The sequence below is a fragment of the Venturia canescens genome, chromosome 4 (assembly GCF_019457755.1).
Source record: "Venturia canescens isolate UGA chromosome 4, ASM1945775v1, whole genome shotgun sequence".
Taxonomy (NCBI): Eukaryota; Metazoa; Arthropoda; class Insecta; order Hymenoptera; family Ichneumonidae; genus Venturia; species Venturia canescens.
Genome location: NC_057424.1, coordinates 14,322,131 through 14,339,430, shown reverse-complemented (window position 1 = coordinate 14,339,430; position 17,300 = coordinate 14,322,131). Strand labels below are relative to the sequence as shown.

General features: G+C 37.2%; 3 protein-coding genes across 10 annotated transcripts in view; 1 reads left to right on the top strand and 2 right to left on the bottom strand.

Annotated features, from left to right (window-relative positions):
• Window positions 1-741: 741 nt before the first annotated feature.
• Window positions 742-4,524, bottom strand: DppIII (dipeptidyl peptidase 3). The gene is made up of 4 exons (XM_043416767.1): window positions 4,079-4,524; window positions 3,348-3,645; window positions 1,217-2,981; window positions 742-1,132 (listed from the first exon to the last, which is right to left on the bottom strand). Exons 1-4 carry the CDS (start codon window positions 4,258-4,260, stop codon window positions 987-989), a joined length of 2,391 nt encoding a protein of 796 aa, XP_043272702.1. The 5' UTR covers window positions 4,261-4,524; the 3' UTR covers window positions 742-986.
• Window positions 4,525-5,147: 623 nt separating this feature from the next.
• Window positions 5,148-7,918, top strand: LOC122409303 (Factor interacting with poly(A) polymerase 1). Its single transcript, XM_043416768.1, has 4 exons — window positions 5,148-5,554; window positions 5,782-6,696; window positions 6,857-7,218; window positions 7,422-7,918. The coding sequence occupies exons 1-4, from the start codon at window positions 5,378-5,380 to the stop codon at window positions 7,540-7,542; spliced, it is 1,575 nt and encodes a 524-aa protein (XP_043272703.1). The 5' UTR covers window positions 5,148-5,377; the 3' UTR covers window positions 7,543-7,918.
• A 231-nt stretch (window positions 7,919-8,149) lies between these two features.
• The window catches only part of pum (pumilio), a 101,920-nt gene continuing 92,769 nt past the window's right edge, over window positions 8,150-17,300 (bottom strand). For all 8 annotated transcript variants that reach the window (XM_043416757.1, XM_043416765.1, XM_043416763.1 and 5 more), the window contains one exon: window positions 8,150-17,291. In XM_043416757.1, coding sequence (XP_043272692.1) covers window positions 16,976-17,291 — 316 coding nt within the window. In that variant the 3' untranslated portion in view covers window positions 8,150-16,975. The remainder of the gene's footprint in view (window positions 17,292-17,300) is intronic.

Below are 17,300 nucleotides of genomic sequence, written 5' to 3'. Positions count from 1 at the left end.
GGAACCGATTTCGACCACTGAATTTTAATCCGATTGTAGTACAATTGCAGAAGAAATTATACTCTGAGCAAAATTTTATGTCAGCTATAAGAAAGAAAAATTATAAAAACTCGAACTTGAGAGTCGTTAGTCCGACTGGCATGCCCGTCAAAAACAACGAAACGGGCGGCTGGAGTATCCCGGGGACCGACCGTTGTCATGCTATATTTAAATTCGGCACGCATTTTACCACTTTCTATCTAGCAGTTTATCGGTTGCGTGGGGAGGGGGACGATAACTTTGATATTAATATTATCAAATAAACGTTATAATTGATAACGGAAACACCATGGAACAAATACTTGTAAACAAACAAATTGAAAAAATCGAAATAAGGAGCTGCGTTTGAGTAACACTGTTGGGGGGAGGAGGCGAGGAGAACGTTTAGCGCTCAAACATCGACGCGCAACGGTGGCGCAGGGAATTACTTCACCCGGCGCATGGATGCGTTCGAATTTCGAAAAATTGTAATTTCATGTTCATTTTCGTGTTTGGAATTCCAATCAAGGTGATCCGCCAGCAAATGTGTATATTATAAAAAAACAATAAATTTCTTGGAGCCTTTTTTTCACGTCTTCATCGTTACGATGATTCGCGTTGAACTACGACCTGAAAAAGATGCCTCCGAGTTTATCCCGAATTGCTGCAAAATCCTAATCGGTTGAATAGTTTTCCAAAGGGATGTATAATTGAATCATATTGTTATGGAAAATATCATGAATTTTTTATATTTCGTTACAAAAGTTTTATACGAAATATCAATCTTTCAAATCAGTATCTCGAAGGATGCAAAAAGCGAACCCCGACATCCGACGAGTCAAGGCAGAACTCATCGATTTGGGATATTGCTTTAACACACGTAAAAATGAAAAAAGAAATAAATCGATGTTTTTGTATTAACGTAGAAAAAAAAATTAAATGCTTCGAATCACTTCAATGTTTCACTTTTAGGCAAAATATTTTTGATCTTTTTCCCAAAGTTCGAGAAGATCGGCTGATGTTTGTGGAGATGGAAATCTGTCGATCCAGGATTGGATAAGTCCTTCAAACGTTGGTTCGTAATTTTTCAGAGTCACTTTGCTCAGATCGTTATCTGTCATAACAAAAAAAAAGAACATTAATATTTAAATTTGTATATTTAGAAGCGGCGGTCATTGGAAGCGCTTGAAATTATTACCAGTAACGAAAGTGTTGGATTGAACGAATATTTTTCTCGGTTGTTTGTGGGCAAGGACGATTTGTCGCCATTGTTCCCACGGATGAGAGCCGGAAGCTGGCACGTCTGTATATTTGTCGTACATGGTTTTAGCCGCTTCGACGTCTCCTGTACTCTTGTAAACTTGTAGTTTCTTCAAAAATTCACCAATCGCGCGTTTACCAACGGTAGGAATTTTCGAACGATCAAGTGTCATTCTCAAATTTTTGCCTGCTTCAGTTTCTTCAACTTTAACGAAATCGTCACCTGCTTCGAGACAGACTTGAAGAAGAGCGTATCTCGCCTGCGAGTGAGCTTGCAACCATTTTTTCGTCGATGGTTGATACATTTCGAGTGCTTTGGCGCAACCGTTCCACAAAAGTGACAGCCAATTGACGTAAATTATGTCATCGGCGTCTTGTCCATCGTAGCCAAATATTTTAATGACTTCTTTGTCGATGCTCAAATACAAGCCAACAGCCTCAGCACGACATTCTTCGTAAGACGATGAAATCACACCGAATTTGGAATCGTACGTTTCACCGTCTAAGAACCATTTGTCGATCGGCTGATTCGTCAACGGATTTATTACTTTTTCTTTATCGAAATTGTATTCACCATTGGCGAGTTTTCTGAACAGTTTCCCGCTGCCATGTCCGAGCAATTCGTGAAGTCCAACTTGGACATCGAAACTTGCGATGCGGAATTTGTTCATGAGCGCCTGATCATCGTCCGACAAAAATGGTATAACGTCTTGTTTCATATTCGCAGGAATAACGTTACCCAGACTTACGTTCTTGAAGCCCTCGTTCTGTCGTATTTCGTCGTAATTCGGTATATTTATTCCAGATGGGATTCCTGAACCAGCGTAAGTGAGAACGTCGAGCGACGTGAAGTCTGGTCTGAGGAATTGATCTTTTTCGAAATCTGCTCCCCACGGCAATGTCGGTAACAATTGTTCAGCACGGCTGACGAGAGTCGAAAATTTTCGTGACATTTCTTTGTTAACCATTGCAACGAAACCTTCGAATTCCCCTCTTTGACCAGCTGGATCACGATAAGTTTCGATGAAGCCAATGTAAACCTCAACAACTGGTCCCTTGTCTTTGATCCAAAATCTCGATCCATCTTTGTGATCATTCAAAGATCCGGTTTTAAAGTGACTTATATATTTATCCAACATGTTCTTCTGGTTATCATCTGCCGCGTACGTCTTCGCATTCTCAAGATTTTCGATGACTGGTCCGAGCAGATTGCTGTAATCACCACGGCTCACTTTGAACGCAGCCTCTTTGAAAATTTCCGTAGGCAGTGTTATTTTTGGATCCTCGCTCATCTCCAAAGAAGCCAACTTTATATCGTATAAATTTCTTACTTTTTGCACACCCGCCTCTTCGTACGTTTCCGTTGTCTTGAAACATCTCGTGTTGTAACATTCCAAACCTTTACTCTGCATGAATTCGTTCACCAATTCAGAATCTTTCGTGTCACAATTTCTCGAGAAATACGTTGTTATACCCTTTTCTCCCAATCCTAAAGATTTCACTCTCTCCTCTAGTGAATAAACTTCTTTTTCGATCTTGTTCCAAATACTTCCTATCTCTTGCGATTTTTCCTTGTGAGCTTTTGACGATTTTATTATCGTCTCAAATTTTTCCGTTGGCAAGTTTGGAATGATCTTACTATCCCCGAAACTCTTGTAATTACCAGCATTGGAAAGAACACCGCACACATATACCAGGAAGGCCTAGAAAATAAAGGAATTCTCATATTTTCTCAAAACAGAACGTGTTCTTGTAAACATATTTGAAAAACAACGAATTTTTGCTGTATGTCTTGTCAATCTCCTCCAACAAAGATTCAAAAGATTACTCTGAAATTTTAGAGATTGTTGAATATTTTAGAGTGTGATTCCATTTGATATTTAGAAATTTCTGAAGCGACGGCAGTATATTTTTTCACAGAAACTTCATAATGAGAATAATGGGAATGAGTATTTAATGAATTTCAGTAATAAAAGACTCTGAATTTCATCATTTGTATGGGTGACTTTATAATGTTCAATCACTGCATTTCAGGTTTTAAGTGTAAAAGTTGTCTCTGTTGAACTTACAGTATATTCATCTTCGCTGACGCCAGCAGCAATTGCTGATTTTTTGAGCTCCTGTATAGACTCCTCTGAGAAAATCTTGTGGAATAGAGTAAATATCAGTGGCGATTCCGGTGATGTTTGAACCAATACAATGAGGCCGCCATACCAAGAAGCTCGACTCAAGTAATGGGCATAGAGTTTTTCTTTAAGCGACAGTGCGTTAAAGGCGGTTGTACAGTCCAGAACAACGACAGGTTGATCATTTGGCAGTGTGTATAATGATATATCGTCACTCATTGTATGCAGTTTTTGACACAGACTGAAAAAAAAGTTGTCGAGTATATATAATAATCACACTTTGTCGAACTTTTTTTCCAGAAGTCTGGCGATTAGTTTCGAAAAATAGGAATTTTTTGGTCACATCTTGCTATAGTGCATTAGAAATCTGTAGTGAGGAATAAAAATCTAAGAAATTGCCATGACTTTGTGGTTATGAGTTAACCACAAAATTTTTGAAATTATTTCAGATTTTTCAATTATAATTTAAGACTGAGCTGACTTTTCTATGAAACGTGGCGTTTTCATTTTACAACGACCATTTATCTATGAACATACAGTATTTTCTCTTTTAACGGGAATTGTGTCAAAATCAACATCTTTTGAATATCATACCAAAGTAATGAAAAACAAATTTTAGAATATGGATTGTAAACGAGATTTCGATTAAAGCTATGCATATGTAAAAAACTTACGATGAATTTATCAATACAGGTGAGCGAGAGTCGACGTTCCTCGTGACTTTTGACGGTAATTCCTTTGTACTCAACAATCGGTTAAGTGTTTTCTTCGTGACGTGTGCCAAAGCAAATGAGCGATCCAGATGTAGGGTTGGTGTTATTTGAAAAAACAATCGTGACTTTGGCAAATTGAACATCGACTTTTGCAGTGTGTACGTACGCAGCTGGGTGTGTACAATTTACCGTGGGTGCTGGGCGTTTGGTGTTTGTGGCATTTGCACTGGTTGCCCGGTGACTTATATATGGAGTGTGACGGAAATGTAAACTTGCCGATAAACACCGGTGAAATTACCAGAATATTACCGTAATTTCATCTTTTCCAATGTAAAATTACGGGACGACAATGTCAGTGAAATTGTCATTAAAACATTTTAATGAAATTTCAGTGAAATTGTCATTAAAATACTCATATTCTGCTATATCTCGGTGTAAAAATATTCCGATACTAAACAGTATGAGAAGTCAATGTACTGGATATGCTAGTGTTTGTAAAATTTTCATAGTATATCCTTAATTTTAGTGTTCAAATTGGTAATTAGAAACATTGTTGGGGAGTTGAGATTCACTCCTTTAATTTTAGATGCAAATAGAGCGCCTGATTATTTTCGGCTTTATTACCGGCATCTATATGTAAATTAGCAATAATGGGGTCAAGTTAAACCGGGTGTAATTTTATTATCGGTCTAATGCCCGTTTTCTCCTACGTTAATCTGCGTTTAAACTCGGTTCATCCTATCTCGAAACTATATGAAAAAAATTGAACTGAGTTTGAACCGCGTCGGAGAAAACAGAGGTAATTGTTTTATTACAAAATATTTGTTTTTCAATCTTCTTACTTATTCTCATTTAAATTGAAAGCTTTCAAGTTGAAGGTCAGTTCATTGCAGAACAAAATATACTTCACTATATAATGCAACATTTTTATAAATAAAAGAATACATAGTTATTGGAGAAAATGACCCATATCCATACCAATTTAATTTGGCGTTGGTCATCAATTATACTGTTTCCGTTCATTACGCTACTATGAGGTAACCAAAAAAATACCCTGAAAGCTCTGGGTTAAAGCATTTCCATTGTTAATAAAGATCAAATGAAAATAAAACTTCTCCGATTGGTAGAGGACCCCATAGATTGGTAATTCTGGCACTCCTGGAACACAACACTACGGCTGTGTTACGTTTTCGTTCATCGCCGACAACGTGAACGTACAAAACTGCGGACTGCGGACTGTGCGGACAAAGTTGTGAAAAGATGGCGGATGAAAACGAAGATCAGTGGTTATACGGTGATTCTGTTGACACTAAGGATGATTCTGTGGCTGAGGGTCAAGGGGAAAATAAAAATGAAGAAAGCTCATTACCTATGGATAAAGAATCTGGAACGATTGGAGAAGAAAATTCCGAGAACAAGCCTGAGGAGTCACCGGGGGTAAGTGTTAAACATAACCTTGTTTTATGATCGTATACTAGAAATAGTCGTTATAAATAATTTCATAAACAAACCAAAATTATGAGATACTTGCTTTTATAACAATGATTGCATCAATAATGAATGAATACACAGTTGTAATAACGGTAACATTCATTGAAAATGGTTTAGACTGGGTAATTACGAAGCATTTACAGTTCAATAATTCGTATACAATCAACGTTTAGGTGACAGGAGATTCGGCAGCACCTGATGGGGAGGCACCAGAACCAACAACCAACGGTAACGAAGAAGATGCTCCGGAAACCAATGGAAGTAACGGAAAAGAGGCTCAAAGTCAAGAAGATGAGGAAGCTCAAAGTGATTCGGACTCGGACGACGATGTACACGTTGTCATAGGTGATATAAAGTCCACACCGGCGTATGGGAGTTTAAATATCAAGCGTGGTGGACTTCTCACAAACACGTCCGGAGGACCTGACAAATTGAACAAGCAGCCTGGAAAATTTAGTATTGATGAATTCGAGACCATCGGTGTAATAAATGGTATCGCCGCGCACGAATACAATTTGGATCAACTGGAAGATAAGCCCTGGCGTCAACCTGGAGCGGATATAACTGATTATTTTAATTATGGATTCAACGAAGAAACTTGGAGAGCCTATTGCGAACGTCAGAAAAGAATGCGCAGTGAATCTGGTGTCGGATTGATATTGAATGCTGGCGGTGGAGGCGGAAATCCAAGCAGTGGTTCCAGGGTTCCGCAGGTCGCAATTACCAATGACAATAGTAAATATTCAGGTATCATGGGTCCAAAAAGGGCAGGACCACCACCTGGCAGAAAAATGGCAGGAACTATAGATGTGATTGGCAGTTCGGGTCTTGCGTCCAGAAGAAATCTCGACAAATCTCCACCAAAAGAAAATGTGATACAAGTTATGACTGCTGACAGAAGAGAATATTCAAGGAAACCTGGCTTTCCGGACATGAGTGTACCTCCACCCGGTGCTGGAATTCCACCGGCGTTTGATATGCCTCCTCCCGGATATCCTGGTGAACCACCGCCTTTCTACATTCCTGAAGCAGATCCTTATTATCAGAGCTATGAGCCTACTCAGGACAGTCAATGGGGAAACGATCCGGTAGGCTTCTATTGTTTGAATTTTTTATTCAAGTGACAAACTTACACTTTTCGAATTGTTTTTGCCTACTTTTTGGTCATCATACACAGATCGATTTTATTAGAAAACAAGTCACTGATGCATTAGATTGAAATAATTCAATATTGAGTTCCATTTACAGACATGGCAACCAACCAATTTGGCCATACCAATAACTGACACAGAGGAGGAAAAAGACTGTGGTCCAAAAACCATTCCAACAATGGTACCACCGATCTCTATACCTCCACTGATGCCACCAAGAGACCAGAAAGAATCGAGAGACCGTGAGAGAGAACGGGACAGAGAACGAGAGCGGGAGAGACCCGAGCGAGGGGAACGAGATCTCGAATCAATGGGTCGTGAAAGAGAACGTGAACGTGAACGAGGCGAGCGTGACAAAGAATCGGTTGCGAGAGATCGTGAACGTGAAAAAGAATCGGTCGCTAGGGATGAGGATAGGGAACGCGATCGATCAAGATCGCAGTATCGGCATAAAGAGAGGTAATCCAAAAATACAATTTTTCTCCTTGCATTTTATTTATTTTCAACTGTATCAAAAATATTCTCGAGTGTCAGTTATTTGGCAACAATACGAGTATTTTATTCATGTAACTGAAACGAATGTGGGCACTTTGTCTTCTACTTTCTTATTACTTTATCTGTCACGTGCACATATTTCATGTTTTTTTTTTTTTTTTTTTCAGGCACAGGCATCGATCGCGATCGCGTTCTCGCCGTCACAAATCAAGATCGCGTAGTCCAAGTCGTCGAAAGAAGAAGTCTCGAAGATCCGACAGAGAGCGTTCCAAAGAAGAGAGCGAATAAAATCTCGGCCTCGTGAATATTCCATTTGTGTGTGATCGCTGTGAGTGTGATTTGATGGAATTTGTTAATTGCGTCAAGATGCTAAAGACTCGATCAAACAAAGATAACACTCAATGTCAGGCAAGATTTTCAATCCGAGTAGGTACAAAAGAGTGGACAAGTTTCATTGAATTCCTTATTCCACATCGAAAAATGTACAGTGTCGATGAACAATGCGACAGTTGGGTTTTACGTATATTTCCAGCGTAATACCGTCTTTTTCTGTATAGAAATGGCTCATCATTGTTTTTATCCGAAATCGCAATATTTGCGTTTAATGCTACGAAAAAAAACAATTAAAAAATTTTTAGAAAATACACGTGTCCAAAAAATTTAACCTTCGCAAAATGTATTTTCTTTCCTCCCCTTTTTCAAGCACCTCGGCCATCTGTAGCATGCATCAGACACCATTCACTAAAGCATATTCGCTCAACCCCGCAAAATAATTTAGCATCTCTATGGACAAATTTACAAATGCGTAAATAAACAACGTGGGAAGCTGAGTAAGCGTGACGAATTGTGTTTATATGACATTGGGAAATACACGAGGAGCAAAAACTACAAGTTATTGCCATTCAATGTATGGTTTTATATCATAATGTTATTACAGAAATGGTATTTTTATAATTATAATTAATAGTAGTTTTATTGGTAAATCACTCGCGGGTGGATCAATTGATCGCATCGACGCTTCACGGTCAACCCGGAATCGACCGTTATTTTCAACACACATGCGGATTTTTTGTTTTGTTCGATTATTTTCAGCGTTTCTTTTTTTTTTTTTCATCGTCGAATCTTCCCTTTTTTCATACATAATGGAAAAAAATGTTACATTTGTACAGCCATCATATACATGTTACATTTAGATTACCGTTAATTTATTACCATTGTTTTTTTTTGTTTTATATGTATGTGTTTGTGTATTTTGTGTATCTGGCGTGTCTCGTGTATATGCCTATATTATGAGAGTGACAATGTTGCTATAATCATGACAAACTACTAGCACGGCCTTCTGCGTTTAATTTTTTTCTATTGGAGAATAATTGAAAAAGAAAAAAAAACCCAAAAACATGAATATTTTTTGTTCCCAAGACTTTTTTTCACAGAACGAGCTGCGTTTCTCGTTTTATCGTTTAGTTTTATCACAAGTTGTAGAGAACAAAGCTACGTAGCTCACAAAAATTTGTCCTTTCTCGATCTAATATCTTTTGAATGATTTTCCCTCAGCGTGGGCTTCACGATTTTACAGCTTCATTCGATAACTTATTCTGGCCTCCAAGTAGCTCAACGTAGACTGCCATGAAAGCAATTAATATTGAATTCGACGTTATGAATATGACAATAAATAAGATTCTAGGATGGAAAATACTAAACGTGTTGAGAAAAAAAAAACAACAAAATCAGGGAAAAATACAAAATAAACGAAATAAACCGACAGAAGAAACCAGACATGAGAACTCAAGCGACAAAAGCAATATTGTGTTATTATTGCAACAATTTAATCAATAATTGCAGCTACGCCGTTAATATGCTCTTTGCAGAATGAACAAATATCGAGTATAACTATACTGAAGTATGTATAATAAAGTGATTAATTGATTATTTATACCGTTTATTTAATTATCCAAGTGGCTTTCAGACAGCTCGAGTAAGTGAGCCCCTACCAAACAACTGTAAGCATAAAATGCGACAATCGACTGCAACTCCTAGTCCTCTTTCTCTGTAAAATGCAGCTACGTTTGTTTTTTCCTGTTTTTCATTTGTTTTTATTTCTTTTTAATTACTTTCATACGTTGGTGAGTTATTTAAGGCTTTATCGTCGATTGCGCTGAAAATGCGAAAGTCTCGGAGCTAAAACTTCAATCGGAACGATAATGAGACTATAAAAAAAAAGAACGATGTGAATGAATGCAACGAGAAACTAAAAAGACAAAAAAAAACAAAAAGTGCAGGATTGGTGGAATTGAATAAGACGGTCCGAAAAAGAAAAATTTTGGGGTACGAGAGAGCTTTTCTTTTCGAACGTTGCGGGTCAATGTGCATTGTTAGTTTCAGAATATTGCATCCGTAAATACAAGTTTTTGCATCAATATTGAAATGCTTTTCTTTTCCACTGCGACTAAAATACGCTTGTCGAGGATCCTGCGGATATTAGAATGAGGTATTAAAAAGAAAACTATTAAAAAATAGTAGCGGAATCTAAGAGCTTGAAAAATGAATGATTCCTCGTGTTTCGAACGAAGATTCGTACAAATTGACGCTCGTTGATGAAATGTCCTAGTTCAATTGGCTTTGCATTTTCATTTTGCAATTATAATCCGGCTACTCATTCATCAGCTATTCAAAATACTAAGTTTCTGTGAAAGGGTTTCGTGTGTGTCCAGCTTTGTTGTCCATCGTGTATTATTTGTGAGTGTACGTCGAACCGGTTTCCAATCAATTTTATTGTTGTTCCGTTGTTTTTCTTTGCCTTTTTTTTCTACATCATGTTTGGACGAATTTCACAATTACATGTAGGTGGGTTGACCATGTTTTAATGCTTCGTGTAATTAAGTTGTTAGAGTAATGGGATTAGTGGTTTATAATCATGCATCATTTACGAAACTGCTCTCAAATGCTTTTTTTTGTTGTTTTTTTTTCTTTCTTTTTAAATGTTACAATGACATATCTATTCGCACTGCTCTGCCTGTTGTAAAAAACATTGTCGAAAATGATCCTCTTTTGTGGCTATTTCATCGTTTCTACATTCTATACACTAATATACAAGTTATGTAATTTTTGTTGTTGTTGTTGCTTCTTTTGTATGCCTGTCCTTCCCACTTATCTAATTACCTGCTATTTCAAATACAATTGTTATTTTTAAAAATTTTATTTTCGCTTTCATGTTTATTTGTTTGTTTGTTTGTTTGTTTGTTTTTTTAATTATTTTTGTTTCTCATTGTTTTTCATGCGTTCTTCTCGTTCGATCTTATACCAACATAAAGTTCGATGTCCCGAGTCCCGCTGGCTCGTATATTTCATCATTACGGAGTACATCGAAGAGATCATTTGAACAATAACATACGGATGACAATGAGAAATTACGAAAATCCATTGTTTTTAGTTTTCTCGAACGCACATTTTATTGTTCGACAATTTGCGTCACATATTTCTCTGTTGATCGTTCGTACGAATTGAGACTGTACAAATATACGCTCGAAACGAGACTAAACAGCCTTACGGATCCGTTTTGCTCGGAACGCTCAGAGGGTGTTTAGAAATCATTTTGAACTACAACCTGGGACGTCGAGACGTCGTTACGAGCCAGCGGATTCGTCATTTTTTGAGGGTAAATGTACGACGATTTATGAAACGAATCCACGACATATTTACCGCATGGGGACACATGTGAAAATTTCGCTGTTGCACGCACGTGTTTTGTGTAAGTGTTGAAGCAAATGTAGGTGTTCCGTTTGAACAGTCTATGAATTATGACGTGTACTTTTTGACGGGTGATGGGATGAATTGGAGATACATGACTTAAGAGAATAGCGCGCTACTGTACATCAGTCTTAATATCAGGGCGCACCATTCCCACTGATGTTCACTTGTTTTCTGTCAACTCTTTTTCTCTTTCCCTTTTCCTTCCTTTTTTTCCTTCAAATATTTCAGATATATTCGGTGACGAAAAAAAAAAAAAAAAAAAATAAACAAAAACAAAAACAAGCCAGAGCGTGTACAACCCTTGCTAATCAACCATCAAGTAATTACATCAGCGCTATGGCAGTTGATTTCGGTACAATTAGGTATGGGAGGAAAAGTGTGGGCGTTTCGTGAATTCACTTGTGAAATTGTGATTTTGTGGGTGTGTTAATCCGAACAGAGCGCTCCGATTGCCCCATCCGTCGACTGTCATTCTTTTTGTATTTGCTCGCGTGTGCGTGTGTATCTGTGTATGTGTGGGTGTGTGTGTGTGTGTGTGTGTGTTCTACAAGTGGGAGGTCGCAGATCTTTCATATATATAATACAATTAGCGTGTAGTAGTAGTAAAATCATATACAATTGTTACAATATTTAAATAGTACTTATTACATGTATATCATCAACCGATGGGTTTATGCTTTTTTTTTAAGGTATACATATACAGTTATATATATTTATATGCATATATGTATATATATATTTATATATATAATATATTCATATATATATAATCAATATTTATAGGGTTACGCGCGATTTTTTGGATGTTCTCACCCACATCAGAGTTTTCGAAGTTTTGATCGGTGCGCGGTGATTGCAAGAAGTTTTTTTATATTTTGATTGAAAATATGCACGTTTCTCGACGAGTCGATATTCGCGCTGTTGTCGTTCTTTTTATGTGGATTACTCATCGCTGTTACACCGTTGAAAAAATCGTCCGACTTATCGTAGGTCAACTTAATATCTCTTCAATGAAATATCTCATCATGCTTACACCGCGTCCGATCAATACTTCGAAAAATAATGATTTGCACACTCAACCAAGACAGCTTGAAAAGCAGTTTTGTTTGTACTCGTGGGTGCTAAAAGCGCTTACAAGAAATATACTCGAGGCATGCTTCGCTCTGTTCCCCTGCTGGCCCTCTCGTTTTTTTATTCTTTCTTTAAAACTCATGTGCACTTCGAGTCTCGAATAGAAACGGGTGACAATGTGCTGGTTTTTTTTTTTCAATTTATCGTCATCATCTTTTTCTCGGTTTTTTTCCGATTACGTTTTTTTTTCGGGCACGCTTTTACGCTATCGAGTATATACGAATAAAATACGATTTCCGACCTCTACAAATATTTCTTATTAGCTCCACCCACTCGAGTGTTTTTATTTTTCCAACAGGCTCCGTTGTGCCTTCCATCTCGTAAAATCAGGCGTAAAATAACGAAAGAATTATTTTCATTGCTGTTCTTTTGTTTTTGTTTCCTCTTCTGTTTTTCTTTTGTTGTTTAAAAGATCGAAAGACTATGTATTGAATGTAGAATTTCTTTTACTTTTTTGTTTTTGTTTTGTTTTGTTTTATTTTTTATTTTTTTTTTCATTCCTCATTCATGTATTATACATGACCACTTGACGTATTTCAAGTTCCATACGGTCAATAATATTTCGCACTATATAAAAAATTTACACTATTTATAATCAAAAAATCGTTCCAAGGTTTATGGTTGTTATTTCCGGTTTGCTATTCCTTTATTCTTTTCTGATCGCATGCTTTCTTTTGCTTTTGTTTTACTTTTCTTACTTTTTATTTCCCAAGGAGCTTAAGTAGATTAAAGAGATAGCGATTAGATATTTTAAGTACCACTAACGTTTCGTACTAAACACTAAGTAAGGTAAGGATCGTTAGCGGTATGGATCGTGGAAGGACGCCGTTTAGAAGAGTTTGATATTCGTATTTATAAAGTGTTTATATGCGGTCTTTTTTTTTTTACGTTCGTATATGTATATGTATATATATAATACATATATATGTAATATGTACATATATATGCCTAGTAATTAGTATTAGCGATCAATGAATAATCGATAGAGGGTGTCGTTAATCAAACAATTATATTCATACTAATAAAAAATAATAAGCTGTAATCAATTAATCGATAATGAAAGATGATAGTATAGCAATAGTTCAATAATCTTAGTCGGTACGACGTGAGAGAGATTTTGCGTTCGTTTCACTTCCATATTTTGTCTGCCCATTCCTTTTTTTTTCAATCTTCCTTTCTTTTTTCTTTTTTTTTCTTCTTTTTTGCAACTTCGTCGACGAATGACACGTTCGTGTCATTCGTATACTATGATAAATGATGCGTTTCTTTGTCTTTAATTTACAGATGACGCGCGATTTACAAGGATGAAGGAACTATCGTCATTCCTTAAATATTATTACATTATATGTTCATATCGTATTTATATAATTCTTGTTAATCAATGTCCTGTTGACCGAGAAAGAGGGAGAGGGAGAGATAGGCATAGAGATAGAGATAGATAGAAAGGGGGAGAGATGGTGGCTGGAATGTGTTTGTCCCGACTGCCGTGTGACATCTATGTTTTTTAAGGTTACTCGATTAAAAAGTTACATAGAAATCGACTTAAGTGTATACAAAGATCGAGGAGGATCCTCTTGTTGGATGTTAACGCCGATATTTTGCATTGCTGTCGATTTCTATTAGACTTTTACAGAGTCCATACCTTCTGTACTTTTTGATAAATTGTCCTCACCCCCTCCCCCCGCCCCTGCAGCGATATTCCTGACTGAAGTACGATGAATAAATAATACAGACGAATGATACCGACGATGAATTTTTTTTTCGCTTAAAGAGTGCTTCCTCGACCACGCGTACCGCATTCACGTAGTTTACCGTTTAAATTTTCCGTTCAAGTGTATGTGTGTGTTTTATGTTGTGTTCGCGCGCGAAGGATTCACAGAGAAAAGGTACCTACGAATTTATCAATGTCATCAATAAATTGTTATATACAATATATTACAAAGAAAGTTGCCACAATTCCTTTTCTTCGATTTGTTTTCTTTCTTATTTATTTTCTTTTTTGTTTTTAAATTGGTTTTCTTCGTTTTTATACAAGGCCCTCACACGACTGATTACATGTAACGAAATATCATACATTGTACAAAGGGATGCAACTCGATCGGATGTGCATATGCATATTTATGAATGAGTGATTATATTCATATCTAACGGATCAGCTACGGTTTTATCTCTAATGAAATGCGGGTGATTAAAAGATTTCAAGTATTCGTCGCTTACACGCGTATAACGCTGAAAATCGAGCGGCCATTTGGTTTTAAAACAGAATTGTGTGTTTTCAATCGTTACTCGTTTTTTTCCGAGTTACGCGGCGTGGTATCGTTCCGGTTTCTTCGTCTCTCGATTATTAATTATTCATCGTTGATCCTTTATTGATTCGATTTCTCCTAAGAACCAGAAAAGACTACTTACTTTTCGGGTACTTTTCGAACAAAACGAAAAAATCATTTTTTCTCTATTATCAACGCTTACAGAATGCGTTACTTCGTTCAAGTACACTGGAGTTATTATTGTATCAATGCTTTTAAACATTGCTCGAAATTTGTATGGAAAACCACACATAAAACAATGTGGGAATCGCTGCGAGAGGTTAAAACGAAAAGCTACATGAAAATTAGCATGGTGTATTGTACTTCGGAGGCATTCGAGGGTTGTTTTGAGGAGATATATATGCGGGGTGAATATGATGAGGGAGGTGGATAATTGCACAAGCATTGTGCGAGCTGATTTGAAAGATTTCTCGAAAGAGAGAAAGAGAGAGAGAGAGAGAGAGAGAGAGAGAGAGAGAGAGAGAGAGAGAGAGCGAGAGAGAGAGAGAGAGAACGTGGCGGTTTTTTTTATACAATGTACAATTAAGATCAAATATGTTCAAATAACACCACGCTAATTGAAGTTGCGGTAATCTTTCGAGGAGTTAATAAAACAAATAAAAAAGAAGAAAATGAAATGATTACATTTTCGCTGAAGTATCACTTTGTCAACAAATTTAGTATTTTACAATATAGAAATAGAAGAGTTATTTCAATTCACACATCCCTTCCAAAATGTTTCGGACAAATATTGGGCCCAAGTTTGAATTTGAAGCATGGGCTCGGGAAGTGGCAGCAGAACGCAACTCATTATTCTCCTTTTTAAATTTAATTAATCATTATAATACACAATATTCACAGAGTCCGTTGAGAGAAAAAAAGAAAGAGTATGTGTGTAGTATGAGAGAAAAGAGAAAGAGAGTAAAGGAAAAGAGATTGCGTGATAAATGAAATATTGGAATTGGATTTTGGTACGATTTTGTAGAGGACATTGTTTGGGTGAACCGGCGTATCTATGCACACTTTTCTCATAAATTTATATCACAAATTACAAAACTAGCAAAGGGAGCGGGAGAAATGTTAAATAGAAAGTAGCAACGCGACCGGACGGCCCGGTTTTCTCTTTCTTCTTAAGCCTGCTTTAAACCCAGAGAAATTGCCCTGTCATTCTCCGGTTTGTCAGTTGTAAACGACAACTGAAGGTCGGCAAAAAAAACATATATATATTCATTTACATAATATATGTCTTTCTTCCCACTCTATTCTCGCCTATCGAATGTTTTCGTTCATGAAATAATAGTGAACTCAAGACCTCACATGTGTTTTAATCAATCTTTTATGATTAACGTGTTCGTCTCCTCTTAGTGTTGTTTTTCCCAATTCTAAAATGATAAATAAGACCTGATTGGGACACGCAATGTCCAATGCGGTTGAAAAATAGCAAGAGAGAGAGAGAGAGAGAGAGAGAGGGGGGGGGGGGGACAGGTGTGGCGAGAGGAAGGATAAGTAAATCGGTCAGGTCTGGGATGTTCAATTTATAACTCCCCTGTCAAATGCTACTCTAGTGTGTTCAAATCAAACACACAGTAGCTCCTACAATTTCCATCCGTAATCGATTCTTGTTGAGCCTTACAATTTTATCTCCGTTTTGTTTTCTTTTTTTCTCTTCATCTCGAACCGTCGTTCGTTCGCCTATCGTACTTAATAATACCTCGACGTGTATCGCGCTGCGAGGAAACTTCATACGAGTTCACGCCGCACCGCGATCAGTCTCGTGCACATCATACAAGTTGTTTGATGATTGTAGCACTTCTACAGCTCTCTACTCTAGCTAACTCAACTCGCGTTCAACACGTTTCAGCGAATAATCATGGCTTACGAGAGCCGGCGATATCTCTGCTTCTCCATTTTCTTATTCTTTTCATTCTTTCGACTCAAACACATCAAATATGTGAAAATGGTTTCTTCCGTGTCGTTCAAGATGCTTGCGTACACAAGTTCGTCACTGTCACGAGACTAAGTTTTCATACTATTTCGCTCGATCTTTTAAAAAATATAAATAAAACATCGGTGACTCGGCCGCAATTAGGAAAATCGCTACAGATTAAATATGTCCGTTATCAATGAAATTAATTCAAATGGTAAGCTTTTTGAGTCTCGATTAATCGACAATTGTCTTTGCTGTTTCAACCATTTTTCTCTCTTAATTTCTGTCAATTTTGCACGCAGATCAAGCATTTTTTGTTTCTAGGCTTTGTCGAAATTTCAACCATTGCGAGCGTGAATACTGTTCTACAAATATTTTTCTGTTACGGTAGAAAGCAGTTTCACCGTATTTTCGATTTCTAGACTGAATTTCCCATTACCCTTTTCTTTTCTCTTACATTTCTTTCATCTTTCTTCTTTTTTTTTTTTATCGTTCTTTCATCGTCTGCACTATTTTCATTTCGCATACTCGCAGACCTTACCGATATTTACGATGAATCGGTGATCGCTTTAAGACGTTTTATTTGCGGGATCGTGGGCTGTGTTGTTTATAAAACCTGAGTCGGCTGTTGAGCCGTTGTCGGGACTGGTCCGGCCGATGACGCTGGAGGTCCAATTGGACCGAGATCTCCAGTTCCGGCCGATGATCCCGCTGGTGTCGTCACACCCATTGCTGAAGCTGTTTTCATGAAGAATTTTTCCAGTTTTACGATTATATGTTTGCCGTATGTGTACTTTCGCAAGCTGCCCAAATGAGGTCGAATTTTGTGCATTAACACTTTACGCTGGGCTGGCTCGGCAACATCTATCATCTTTTGGACCACGTAATTCGCATATTGATCCTTCATCATTACGTTCAAGGCACTGCAATGA